This window comes from Temnothorax americanus, unplaced genomic scaffold, assembly GCF_048541705.1.
Source record: "Temnothorax americanus isolate GAGA-0224 unplaced genomic scaffold, ASM4854170v1 Scaffold14, whole genome shotgun sequence".
Taxonomy (NCBI): Eukaryota; Metazoa; Arthropoda; class Insecta; order Hymenoptera; family Formicidae; genus Temnothorax; species Temnothorax americanus.
In genome coordinates this window covers 2183348-2196833 of record NW_027509275.1, presented here as the reverse complement: position 1 = coordinate 2196833, position 13486 = coordinate 2183348, and the positions used below count along the sequence as shown (strand labels likewise).

General features: G+C 42.1%; 2 protein-coding genes across 13 annotated transcripts in view; one reads left to right on the top strand and one right to left on the bottom strand.

The window, feature by feature from the left end:
* Positions 1–13486, bottom strand: part of LOC143894680 (uncharacterized) — a 175034-nt gene that overhangs the window by 158951 nt on the left and 2597 nt on the right. The window lies entirely within an intron of this gene.
* On the top strand, positions 7711–11224 carry LOC143894531 (ubiquinone biosynthesis O-methyltransferase, mitochondrial-like). 5 transcript variants are annotated; one of them, XM_077400867.1, is made up of 6 exons: positions 7718–8083; positions 8214–8517; positions 9147–9309; positions 9486–9972; positions 10056–10236; positions 10386–11224. In XM_077400867.1, exons 3-6 carry the CDS (start codon positions 9248–9250, stop codon positions 10511–10513), a joined length of 858 nt encoding a protein of 285 aa, XP_077256993.1. In that variant the 5' UTR covers positions 7718–8083; positions 8214–8517; positions 9147–9247; the 3' UTR covers positions 10514–11224. The 5 variants fall into 5 exon arrangements, with proteins under 5 accessions (XP_077256997.1, XP_077256993.1, XP_077256996.1 ...); XM_077400871.1 differs by having other exon boundaries at positions 7711–8517; positions 9486–9945; XM_077400870.1 differs by having other exon boundaries at positions 7718–8483.

Below are 13486 nucleotides of genomic sequence, written 5' to 3'. Positions count from 1 at the left end.
GTGGGCAACTCGCCTATCAGAAGAAAAATAAAAACGCGTAACGATCGAAACTGAAAAGGTTGTTAGAAACGCCGGCGATCGATATTGAAAATATCATCGATATATCATGGTGTTACTTTTTTTTTCTAACGCAAGACTGATATAACTTTCCATAATATTTTCCATAATAATTTTACAACATTTATTAAAATAAATCGCATGTTTAGAGGTGCGTTTATCAAAGAACGAATAGCCACTTTCTAATTCGAGACAAAATACCAAGGAAGGACCCGGAAGTCGGCGAAAAGCGAAACGCGCTTTCTCTTCACCGTCTTCCTGTCACTCGAGACTTTTGCTCTCGCGTTCTAAAGAACTCCTCCCTTCCCGACACGTTAATAGGCGATCCTATATCTAAAGGGATGGTGGCTGCTGGAGTCTCGTCATTTTCTCGTATAAGAGAAAGATGAAGATCTTGTACGGTAAGTGCGGTAAGCGCGTAAGTTAGACTACACAGCGGCCGGGTGTGTCTCATTTTCTATTGTATTTCTCGCGCGCGTAAACACACGTACGACACGCGTATTCGCGACGGAGCATGCGTATTCGACGAGCGGTGCATGGGGCGCGTGCACGGTGCACAGAGAGGCAGCTGCGACACCCTCACGCCCACACGACACACCCCCCAGAAAATTCATGTCGACTGGCACGCGTTGTCGAATTCTTCCTATAATACCCCTGTAACTATGTTCCGTGTGAGATTCGTTCCCTCTTATGTTCGGAATACAATAAGGACGTATCAATCTCTGATCGATCTTGTGCAGACGAAAAATATGAAAACGTCGCGAATGTAGGGCGGCTATATCTTTGTGAGCTTTTAGAAAATTGTTGAGTTGCGAGCGATATCAAGTTTCCTTTCAGATTTTAATATAATTTCAATTGTTATATATTAATTCGGATTAAGAGAGCGTGAATCGTCGACGTCGGTGTAACTTGACGGAACGCCGAAATTTCGCGCCATATCGCTATTCGGCGAACATCCACGAGGCTTATCGCGACCGCAGGCCGTACACATGTATATAAAAGCCACTTAGATTATGCATGGGTGGGAATTCCCCAGAGTCCGCCTTTTCCAGCGAACAACCACCACCGTCGACGCTACTAGCAATACCGGCACACACCATCGTCGACACTGCCGCCTCCATCATCGCCGCGGTTGCCGCCGCAGCGGCCACCCCCGGGGGCAGTAATCTCGCATGGAGATCCGACTTAAACGATAGGCCCCGTTTCGAGCGCCGCCCTCGTACGCGAGACTCTTAATTTCCAAGGCAGAACGAGCGTGGCGCGGCTTCCACGAAAATACTTTGCGAGGGGGGTCTTCGTCGCCGTTTACGAGACCGGGCCACTCGATGCCGTGTTATTACAAGCGGCTCGAATATTTCCATATCGCGCGGCTAGACGTGGTTTAACGCCGACGTCGGTGGTACCGCTCGCCAACCCCCGGAGCTTCCCTCGGCTCGTCGAGGATGGGCGCGCCGGTTCGCCGGTGAATCCTCCCTAGCCTAGGCAGCCCTCCTCCCTTCCGAATGGCGTTTCTGGAACAAGCCGTTGTCAGGTCCGCGCGAAAGAGCCAAGCTCCATTTTGCCGGTTGATATATCGCTCAATCTCGCATAAGCAAGCTCGTCGGAAGCCGGAATCTCCCTATATCGTTGCCGTAATTCGGCGGATCTAGCTTCGCCTCGCGTGCGAAGTGCGAACCGTTCGATCGATTCGAATTGCGCAAAATGCGTATATCTTGGCACGCCACCCGGTCGCTTCCTCGATCATCGTATATCTCGGACGGAGACGAGGCTCCGGGGAGGAGAGGAAGCAGACGGATGCTGAAGGGGACAAAAACAGCTAGGCGAGCGTGCCGAGGAAAGAAGGAGAAAGGCAGACGCGCGGCCATGATGCGGCCGATATAGCCTCGAGGAATATAAAACGAGCAGAGATATCATCGCGCCGGTGAGTCGGAATAAAACTATAAACCGGAGGAAACAATTACCCTGACTGCCCGGCGGAAGATGCGGCTAATGATAAGTGGTTGGTTGCTCTCCCGGGCCTGCGAAGCATAGCTTTTGCCGCGCGTTGCCCCTTTCGTCCCGTCTCCCTCTCGGCGCCATTTTCACCGCGCGGATAAGTAAGAGGGAAACGCGCGCGGAACCCCCTCCCGGGATTTATATCGAGGGTGTTGCAATGTGACAAAATGGTGGGTTATGTCCGTGAACACGGATCATGTACATTAATGCCGCTCGATTACATTATTGCTATTCGTAATATAAAGAACGTTGGCGTTTTCATCCACGCTACTTTGATCCGATCGGAGTTACCTTGAAACTTTTCCTGTAATTGCCGACGAAATCGGCCTTCGGTACTTGGTCGCGTCGCGGGATATCGCGAGCGAAATTGCACGATCGATTATCGCGGGGCGTCCATCGATTTTTCTCGCTATTCACAACAACAATCTCCGGTACTTTCAAGATTACGGGGGCCAGTCCCGTCGACGTTCATCTCTGCCGCCGTATATAAACTAAATATTTCCTCTCAGTTGTGGCAAGCGACGCGACATACCCAAAGAGAGACGAGCGGTGCCGGTGAAGAAACTGCGGCGGTTAAACTTTAATCGATGTTGGCAAAACCGGCCTTATATCGCGCGGTGACACGTACGTATAGTCACCGCGAGCAAACATTCTTTTAATGGCACCGACGATCTTTCGTAACATTACAGCCGATTTATGCAAATTGTCGGGCGCAGCCATGTAAATTATAATCCCGCTGCGATGCCGCGCGCATAGCAACACTTCGCTCGAACCAACGCTGCGCGTTTCAACGAACTGCATGGCGCACGATCGACTCTCTGCTTCGTATTCCTCTTTTTTTCTCCCTGTTGCACGGCACGCCGATTTTAATCGTGCCATGTCGGAACGAGACGACGGCGATGGGGTGAAATCGTTCGAATCCGGTGGACGTGAATCACGCGGACGGAGAGCCATTTGCGTATTTCAATTTCCTTTCTCGATCGTACATATAAACGCGCTTCGTTTCGCGTCCGAGGGGTGCCTTGCGCGCGCGGTCGCGGTCGTTTTCTTTCGCGTGGCGAAGATCACAGTGTTCACAGAAGGCATCTAATTGCCAACCTCTCGCATCTCGCGCTCCCCCATAAACTTAACGACCGTCTTAACGGTTGGCCCTCCCGGTATGCTAAAGAGCGTTTCTTCGGCTATTTCGCGAAGTACCCCGTTAAAGACTTCGATGGGCCGTTGCGGTCTTCCATGCCCTCGCAAGAAAGACCGCGTCGTACCGCGGGACGTTCGGAGTAAAGGAACGGTCTCGTTCCACTATAATGTTCATATAAATGAAATAATCGCGCGCGTAATAAATTTTGCGCTATACAATCCGACCGCGACCGGAGAAAGCGGTTGAATGAAATGGGGAAGGTCCTGAAAAATCCGAATCACGCGCAAATTTACGACTATTACGAATGGATACAGAGTACGACGATCGTTTCACAGAAATCTTCGCGGTATCGCCTCGGCGGGCTCGAGGAATTTGATTTCCTCGTCGGTTTGCATGATTCTGATTGAAGTGATTGAGAAACGCGGGAAGGGGTGCGCGAGGGAGGGAGGGAGAGTGCCGCCGACTGAGGGCCGATGATTGGTGGGACATTAGTGTAATGAGAGTCTTGAGTTAAGGGGTAAAACGTGGTAGCGGCTACCGCGCGCCGTGTATCCGCCATGATTAGAGCCTCGGTGGCGTTTTCGCCGATATCGTGAGTTCGTGAAATCGCTCCTGCAATTTTAATCCAGTCTCGGATAGTCTTCCTTCGAGTCGGTGGCAGAGGGAGAAAAAGGAACAGGAAGAATACCGGCGCTGGAAGAGAATCTCCGCGGGGCTCGCGGGAAGGAACGAGAACAAAGACGCGGAATGTAACAAACAACGCGGGAATCGATACGATGAGCATTCGATAGAACGAATATGCGCGCGCGGCCGATGTGCGCGATACGTGGCGATCGCGCGGCTCGATCTCGATTGGCAGCGCGTATAGTTTGCTACGAAGATGATTTATGAGCTCGCAGAATAATGGACGCGTTTGTGTTTTCGTTCTGTAAATGCGACAGATCTCGAATCGCGCGCGTGATTACTTTGAATGTCGGGTCTTTATACCGTACGATGATGACCAGATTTCGATGAACTGACTCGCTACAGCGATGCACGCTCGGTTGCCCATTTGCAGGCGTTCGTTGTCGGGCGAGTTAATCGGCGCCCAACGTTATCTAAATCATCACTTCGTAGAAGTGATGTCAGTCAGTTTGATATTAATTTGCTCGATACTTTTGTATACATACTATAATCCGCACAACTATTAATACCGAATTTTCCCGATCGCAACTAAAACGATTTAAACTGCAAATTATCACAAATTTATTCGGTCGCACGAATTTTTATTTTATTTTAAACTTCGACTTACATATATATCAATATGCTTATAATAAGCATACGTGTATGCTGCAATATTCGTGATACTGCACTATCAGTTCTATAAAAGTAACTGATATTATCTCATGCATACACATGTGCGAGTCGAAGGTTAAATAAAAATTCATACGACCGAATAAATTTGTGATAATTCACAGAGTTTGAATCATTTTAGTGTTGTGGTCGGGAAAATTTGGCAATTATAGCCATGCTGATCACGGTGTGTACAAAGTACGAAGTATCGACCGATTGAATTAACGACAGGCCGACTAAAATCAGTTCTACGAAATGATGCCTGTATGTAAATAAAAAATGAATTCGATGAACGGAGACTCCGTTCGGCAAAATTACACCGAATGACAATGTCTTCGTCTGTTACCATAGCCCGTATAAAATTATAAGGGCTATCCGAGTACCGTCCACTTACTCCTTAATCGAAGCTACCGGTTCGAGTTGTATTTCGAATGAAGGCGCGCGATGCACCGGTTTTTCGCCAACGCGGCAGATCGAGATCGTCTCGTTCTCTCGTGGGCCATTACGTATTCAGTGGCCAGCGCCATTTTACCTCGACCATTTTTGCCGATCAAATCTTAATTGTTGGCTGGCGGCTGTCTAAGGAGGCGTGGCCACCCGGTTGGTTCACTTTCAGCCACGCGATGCACGAACGCATTGGTTTTCTTCCTCTTATTTCTCCTCTTCCTCTCCCGCTTCTTCTTGCTCCCCTTGCATGTTCTTTGCGCGGCCAAGGAGTGCGATGCACCGCGACATCCTCGGGTCCCCTCGCATCTCGCAGCCGGCGCAACGGTGTCCGTACAACGCGTATGCTAATCGCATCGAGTTACCAGAACCGTAGGTAATTGGGTTCAGTAAGTGGGCACCGACGAGACGGCTCTCTCTCACCCTCTCTCCGCCACATTCAAAATACCTACAAGCGTTCTCTCCGTGATTTACATCAAAAGTCCGCGCTCTCCTATTTTCTTACATATAAGTTAACCGTACGTTGGAAAGCTTTCGAGATCATTAACGGAGCTTACCGCTCGGAAGATAACGACAGGCGCAAAAAAATTATATATATTATACGTTTTATCATTTTCGGGAGATCTCAATGCGTAGGTGTCAAGAAGATTGTAGAGGGAAGACAATATCATAATGAATAATCAAGTAATAGAGATGTCCAATTGCGATTCATGATAAACGATGATGAACATTCGATAAAGTTGGTACATTGCCGCAATTAACCTTAATGACGTAAAGCGACAATTATCGATTATCCTGCGACAATCTCCAGGCACTACTGGTACCGCCACATAATAAATCTACTCCTACATCGCGATGTAAATGCCAAGCCAACTAACTGTTACACGGACAAAGTAGCCGCCGACACTGGCGGCGCGGCGAAAGGCGGAGTATTACGCCCATATGGTCTAGCCCATCGGATTCCTGAATTGCAAAGTGCAACTACGCCATACGCCGCTTAATCAACGGTCGTCAATGTGTCCGCTGCAGTAGAACGGTTATAACTCTATCGAGGGAGACGAGCGTCGCCATGATGGGAAAGTTATAAACATTAAATCTTTATGCAGATCGCTATATATGTGAGCAATTATTTTTTTACACACGCGCACGCTTTACAACGAGATAATTATTACGGAATGCAGCCATCGATTTCTGCGTTTTATTTTAAATGCATAAATGCAGTCACGCGAGAACAGCCATCAATAAATAAAACCATTAACACACGATGCAAAACATACACATCGACGTTAACGAATGAAATAATGAAGCCGTCAAATTAATATACGATAGAACGTGTTAATTACACGCTATGTATCATTGGTCGATCATCGATATACCAATGATTTGTCATGATCAATTTTTGTTGATTAATATAAGTTGGAAGTTTCTTTCTCTTTTTGCTACATACCAACTAAATGTAACAGCATCTGCATAACGCGTAAGTCTTAATGTTATATAAATTTGCTGTTGCAACTAATTTACGAGTCAATTAGTACAGATATTATCAGAATATGATATATCGAAATGAAATTTCCCAAAGAATCACGATTTAGAAACAAGATCACGCTGTCGGATTGTTTGCCTATGGCGAAAGGAGATTAGTCCTTTTTACAGAAGGCAAAGGCGCATCCTGTAAAACACTGATTTCGACCTACGCGCGCGTCCGTCAGATACTATCCAATTAGCGGCAAATTAATATTACCCGCGGTGTAATCAGGATGGTACGCAGGCAGGGGCGCTGCGCACCGTTGCCAGCCTTCTCTCGGCATAATGACACGTATTACTCTGATTGGCAACAATTGGTAACAATTGACGGGCGGAACCGAGCCACGAAGGTTCCGCTACTTTGCCCGCGTTGTTTACGACCAGAACTTCAAAACGTTACACCTTAATTGTCTGGCTACATGCTCGAAGAATTATCAAGGCTTCCTTACATCCCTATACGTCATTACTTATTAGACATACAGTCGGCTCTAGCACGAAGTTGCAATATATAGTCAGCTGTAAGCTCGTTTTTAAAACACCGTTTGACCGGACGGAGCTTTCTCACGTGGAAATAAATACAGATGCAAAGGATCGTGACATCCGCTCGTTAATATTTCTGTTAAACTGTCGCGAGATTATATAACGTCAATCGCGTATAAAGACAAGAATATTATATTACGTAATCTTGTATCAGATAAAATAAAGAACAGATGTAATCAATATAAATATAAATGGATAGATTATAAGAGACTATGACAAAGTCATTCGTAGATAGATATGATAAATGGTGCGTAAAACCTATGTTAAATATCGAGATGATATACCACCACATTTGTTAGCACAGCTGATAATTAATGAGAAATGAAATTGTGTTGCGAGGACATAATGGAATTGGCAAAGGAGTGTTCATCGGTCCCCCCCCCCCTCATGTTTTTCAGCATACCAGAAAATTTAATAACTGACATGAAACTGCCAAAGATTCTATGACTGTCGCGGGACGCGAGTTAGAGAAAGAGAAGTGGAAATTACTGGTGTATTACGATGTTGTAATAACTTCCCGACGACTCGGATGTACGCTGAGGACGGGCCATCGGTTGCATTACGCGCCCGTAAAACGCGATACTGCTTCTACGTTGCATCCGCTCTTTCGCGATTTTTTACCGGATAAATGAGAGATCGTAGGACGGCGAGTTTATCTCTCTCGGTTCTCGTCGGTAACGATCGGTATAGAGAGCGCGTTTTCTCCCGTCTTTTGCATATCCGTATTTGGAACGCGACGTAACGTCGGCCGGAAAAAATAACCCTATTTGTGAAGAATATTATACGCTTTGTGCAAGTATCGCGATAGGGACAGGAAAGATTTCTGCACATTGCGATGCGTGTCTTAATAAAAAAGGCTATATATTAATTAAAAAACTGTATTAAATAGTAGTTCGGCGCATATCAACGAACAATTTCGTTAGCGTTGTCGAGTTATACGATGATAAATCTTTTTCTGAACACTATCTTCCGCACATTCATTTATAGACTGTTTACGAGTGTATAATGTAATTGTGTTGTGTTTGCTATCTCCATATCTGCGTTACAACAGTTGTACGTAACACATACAGGCAGTATCTCATGTTCCCTCTTATTGTTAGCTACAGCAGCCATATCATAAAATCCATCAAGATAACGAATGAATTTATAATTTTATAATTATTTTCTTTTTTCCGATAACTAGCTACAAAACTAGATGCAAACTGTGTCGCACATGCTGCCTTGATAATATCGGATGACTAACGCTTTTGCATCAATCTATCTTTATCGCTCATTAGGTGTAAAATAAGGATAGAATAAGCAAATATAGCGATAATAGCGCGCTCCCCGAACGCACCCTAACGCATGCGACGCTTTGAGCATTGCTTGTAAGTTCAAGTTCAAATATGCATCGTCGCATTCACAAGTGCATGCTATTTCAAGAAGGTTCGAGACCCAACAGCCGCCAGTCGAAGTGAGTCTTATACGATTGTACTAATTCACCGAATGTAAGTTGGACCATTTAACAAGTATATAGTATATGTACTCCATCTTAAATTTTGATAAAAATTACACTCATTTCGTATATTATTTTGTATAAAAATTAAAAATGAAAATTGTCGATATACCAATTTTATAAAAATAAATATGAGTATGATACTCTTCTCATACACCTAATATGTTATCTTTTATCTAATAATATATATCATAAAGAATAATTCATATGGTTTATTTTTCTATTTTCTCTATCTGTCAACATCAATGGTGTACAAAATGCAAGATTATCGAAGTTTATCAAAATGTTTTTTTCTAAATTCATGCTTTTCAAAAATATCATATACCAGAATCGCGAATTGGTTTGTTTTGCGCGCGTACACATCTATGTGTAGACTACTTTGAAATTTTAAAGGTTTTCAAAATATACATTTGTTTTCTACAGTAGATATTTACGCTGATAAATTGTATCAAACATGTAGTAAAGCAGACTTTTGCACATCCACATTAAATTTTATCCACGTATAAATTTTATTCATAATGGATCATATATTAATTTATATAATTACGTATTTATAATTTCTATCATATCATAGATTAAATTGTCTCGATTACAGTAAATTATAAAAATAATAAGTTTCAGATATATGTATCATTGTGTATTTTTATTGCTTGTCGGAGAATCATTAATGCAGTTTGTCATTTAAACTGTAACTACAGTTTAAATTGCGTTTAAATACAAACATGATAACTTTAAACGTTGTCAAATATTTCAACGGACCATGGAGGAGCATTCTCGGAAAGAGGTGTGATAGCTATTTATACTTTATATATAGAATAATTATATCTAATCGTGTTATTCAACCTCAATCTAATTAAAGTTTTCTACCTTTAAATCAGAAAATAGTAAAATCTTATCTTTATATAATACATTATATAAAAATATTTGTTCAACTGAATAAAGATAGATTATTTATTGTAGATTATCAGGAAATATCGTATATGTCAATAAAACCAGACCAATGTCGACGATAGATTCTAAGGCAGTTGAATATCATTCTGCTATGAAAAACATTTGGTGGGACGAGAATGGCCCAATAAATGGCCTCCATTCGTTCAATCCGTTGAGAATACAGTTTGTGAAAGATGGATTGATAAACGCTGGAGTCAAACTACAGAACTCCAATCTTCCATTTAAAGGATTTAAGATTGTTGAAGTTGGTTGCGGCGGAGGTATATTGACTGAGGGTTTAGCTAGAGTAGGAGCTCAAGTAACTGGAATAGACGCATCGGCAGAATTAATTGATATTGCTAAAGAGCACGTAAAATTAGATCCCGATATATCAGAAAGGGTGAATTACATTCAGACAACCGTGGAAGATTTCGCCCGAAAACCGAAAGAGACATATGATGCTGTTGTAACTTCCGAGGTTTTAGAACATGTAGCGAATCCACAAATATTTTTAGAAGTACATTATTATGATAAAAGTTATAAAATTTATTAGATATAAATATACGATATAAAAACCAAATGTTTTAAAACTTTGTACAGGAATGTGTGAAAATTGTGAAACCTGGCAAATCGATTTTTATAACGACGATAAACAAAACTCTAACATCTTGGCTATCTACCATTGTAGCGACTGAATACATTTTTGGAAGTATACCTCGCGGTACTCATCAATGGAATAAATTTATTGCTCCACAAGAAGTTCAACGTATATTGAAGAATCGTAAGTTTTATTCTTGTTGTTAATTCCAGAAAAAAATTAAAAAAGTATTTTGTTAAAAATATGTATAATTATAACAAGTTCAAAACAAATATCCATAAGTGATTCTACATTCTGTAATAATTTCTTAATTATTTCCTTTTTTCTTACAGATGGCTGCGAAACAAAATTGATTCGCGGCATGCACTTTAATCCAGCAACAAGACGATGGTCTCGATCGTCAACTGTATCTACTTTTTACGGACTTCATGCAATTAAACATACAGAAACTAGCGTGTAAATAATCCTCAAGAAGCAAATTAAAAAAAAAAAAAACATTCAAAAATACAAAACATTATTATGACACAACGTTGAAAATATAAGTTAAAATGTCTTTGCACAAATTTTATAAAATTACATTTTTCACGCGAATAACTCTCTTTCTTTTAAAAGTTTTGCAGCATTGATCATATCTCATGTTTTCCTGCGTTGATAAATTTTTCCACTAGATAACTCTAGAGCCTCTAGAGTTTTTTAATTTAAGCACAAGATTATATTTGAGCTACTTATTACGTGCCGTTTGATCTACCTTGAACACAGAATGTATATGATAATCAATAGTCATTATTTATTTCACGGAAGTGCTTATCTATTTTTCATTTACATTTTCCTTGCTTCTACTTAGAAAAATGCTTTAAAGAGGGAAAGTAACGAGAAACAGAGTGTGAGCAGTCTACCGTAAACTATTCACTTTGCGGCGAATCGTCGACTTTATTAAATACTCTCTTAGCAGCAATTTAACAAGATAAGAATTTTTATGAGTATTAATGCTATTGTTATAAATATTCCAAATCAGTACCGCATCGCTGGAAACTATTTTACCACGCATAATGTAAACGTAAATGTGGCTGACGCAGTGCGCAAATAAAAAAAAATAGAATATAAAATATATACCTCTAATCTAACGTAATTTAAAAAAATACAATTTAATAAATATCAATCTTCAATCTTCTTTTATCGTATCTTGTATGTTTATCTACAAGTATTTTTAACTAATTGTAGTCGCATGTCGCATGCAATACGACGACATAACGTATCCTCAATCCTGAAATTATTTTTGTATAAAAATTGTTTTTCTATATTTGTATTTCTACATTTCACAATTTTCACATCTCTAACATATGTTCTAAATTCATCGAAAGTTCAACATTAAGAGCTCACTCCACTTTGTTGGCAACAAAAAAAACTATCTTGGAAAAATAAGTTGCTGCTATTTTGAAAAATTACACTATCATGTGTGCCATTATATATATATATACTTTTTTATTTTCAAATGTATATCATAATGTTAGATATGAATGAGAAACCATACAATATTGTAGCTCTCGAGAGGAGATAATTGAATTGCAATTTATCGTTTTTGAAACTCGTTCTTCACGGCTGTAACCCCCACGAGATCTCCCTTAAATAATCGTTTTTATATTTATTATAGAGTAGAGCGCGCGCGCACAGGTATCGTCTCTCTATTTCCCGTACCCTGTTATCCGAACGCGCATTTACGATTCGTCTTCCACATTTCTTCTAGCAATAAAAGCATTCAGTATACTCGAGCGCTCCGACGAAGTATACCTCTCGCGAAATGTTACGGTCTACTACAGTTCGCCCGCGAGAGTAAATAGAAGCCGCGAAAGGTGTGCAATATTTGCACAGGCACTCGAAGTACTTTCTTTCGTACTGCGAGCTTACTCGTTACGTTTCAACAAACTGGCTTAGTTTTTATCCTAATTGAGATACTCGTAAAAAAAATTATTAAGCCTTGCGCTGCGAATTTGTTTCTGCACGCGAGGGAGAGAGTGCATCCTCTACACAATAATGTTCCAATAACGTACATTATACCCTAACAATGTTTCGCGCAGCTAAAATCGATGTATACATCTTCGACTAATTAGTAATTAGATAATTTCTTAAGAAGTTTCAATTAACACGTTGTTAATTAAATATATGCGTCTACATTTCGTCGAAAACAATTATTGAAAATTACTTAACTTTTGAATATATTTAAAATTATACTCGCGTGTTCACGTTCCTAAGCACTTTTAACGTTTTTAGAAAGTGCCATCTCTTTCGGAGAGTACACGATTTATCGAGAACCAATCGAATATACTCTCATCTTCAATTGCATGTCATTTATCCTCGCATATCGCCGCGCAGGCCACCGGGCCAATAGTCGACTCGTCGACTGACGTACGATTATTTCAATAATTTAATACATACTGTATTTTTAATCTTAACAGACATAATGCATATAATCACGAAGCCTATTACTCGCGAGTGCGGGCGGGCGGATGGAAAAAGCATTCGCCCCGGCTCTTGCCATCGTATTTTAACGATATCGTAATTTCGGAGACCGCAAACCCCCTAACGTCACCGGTGCATCGAAGCATCTTGCCGGCGCGCAATCCGCCCACCCTCCTCCTCCCACCTCGTGGACCGATAATCTCGGTCAAAAGGATATTAGCGACCGACGAGAATTATAGGAATTTCGGCAAATTAGATATTGAGCGAATTGAAGGATTGCATTACTAATTCCGCCGGGACGCCGGCGCCGATCGTTACGCCGAGATTTATTCAACCGCCGTCGCACGCGGCAGAATCTCTCGAACGGCGATCGCGCATCTTTCGCAGACACGATGTAAAATCTGTGTATATACAAGTGATGTATACGAAGCGCAATGTTCTCGGCAAAAATTCAAGTCCGACAGGACGTTTCTAACGCGGTTCGAGGAAGCTTTGTTCGCACGGAGTCCTTTGTTTGAAGGGAAACGCTCGTTTTTGTATTTACGACCGCGGAGGATAAGGAATCAGACGCGTTTAAGTCGTCGCTATACGAATAGTCGCGCCCTGCCCTTTCCTTGTCCTATCTCACCGGCGCGGCGCGGCGCCGACGATCCAGCCGTCGCGTCGCGGCTACACGGCTACACACGCGCGGCCGGCCTTCTATTTTGCCCCATGCCAATCTTAATATTATCCTTCGAATTATGGCCCTAATGTTATCCACGATACGCGTTCCCACTACACGTACGAGCCATCGAGCTCTAATGATCGATCACGAAATTCGGAGCGGTCTCCTCCGGCCGGGCCGGACGTCGAACTGGTATATCGGGATATACCATCTGGATTTATTTCGCAACTTTTGGCAAACGGGGTGATTATTCGTTATTTTCATTATGCTTGCGCAACGAGCGTGTCTCATGTTTAACACGCTGCTACATTC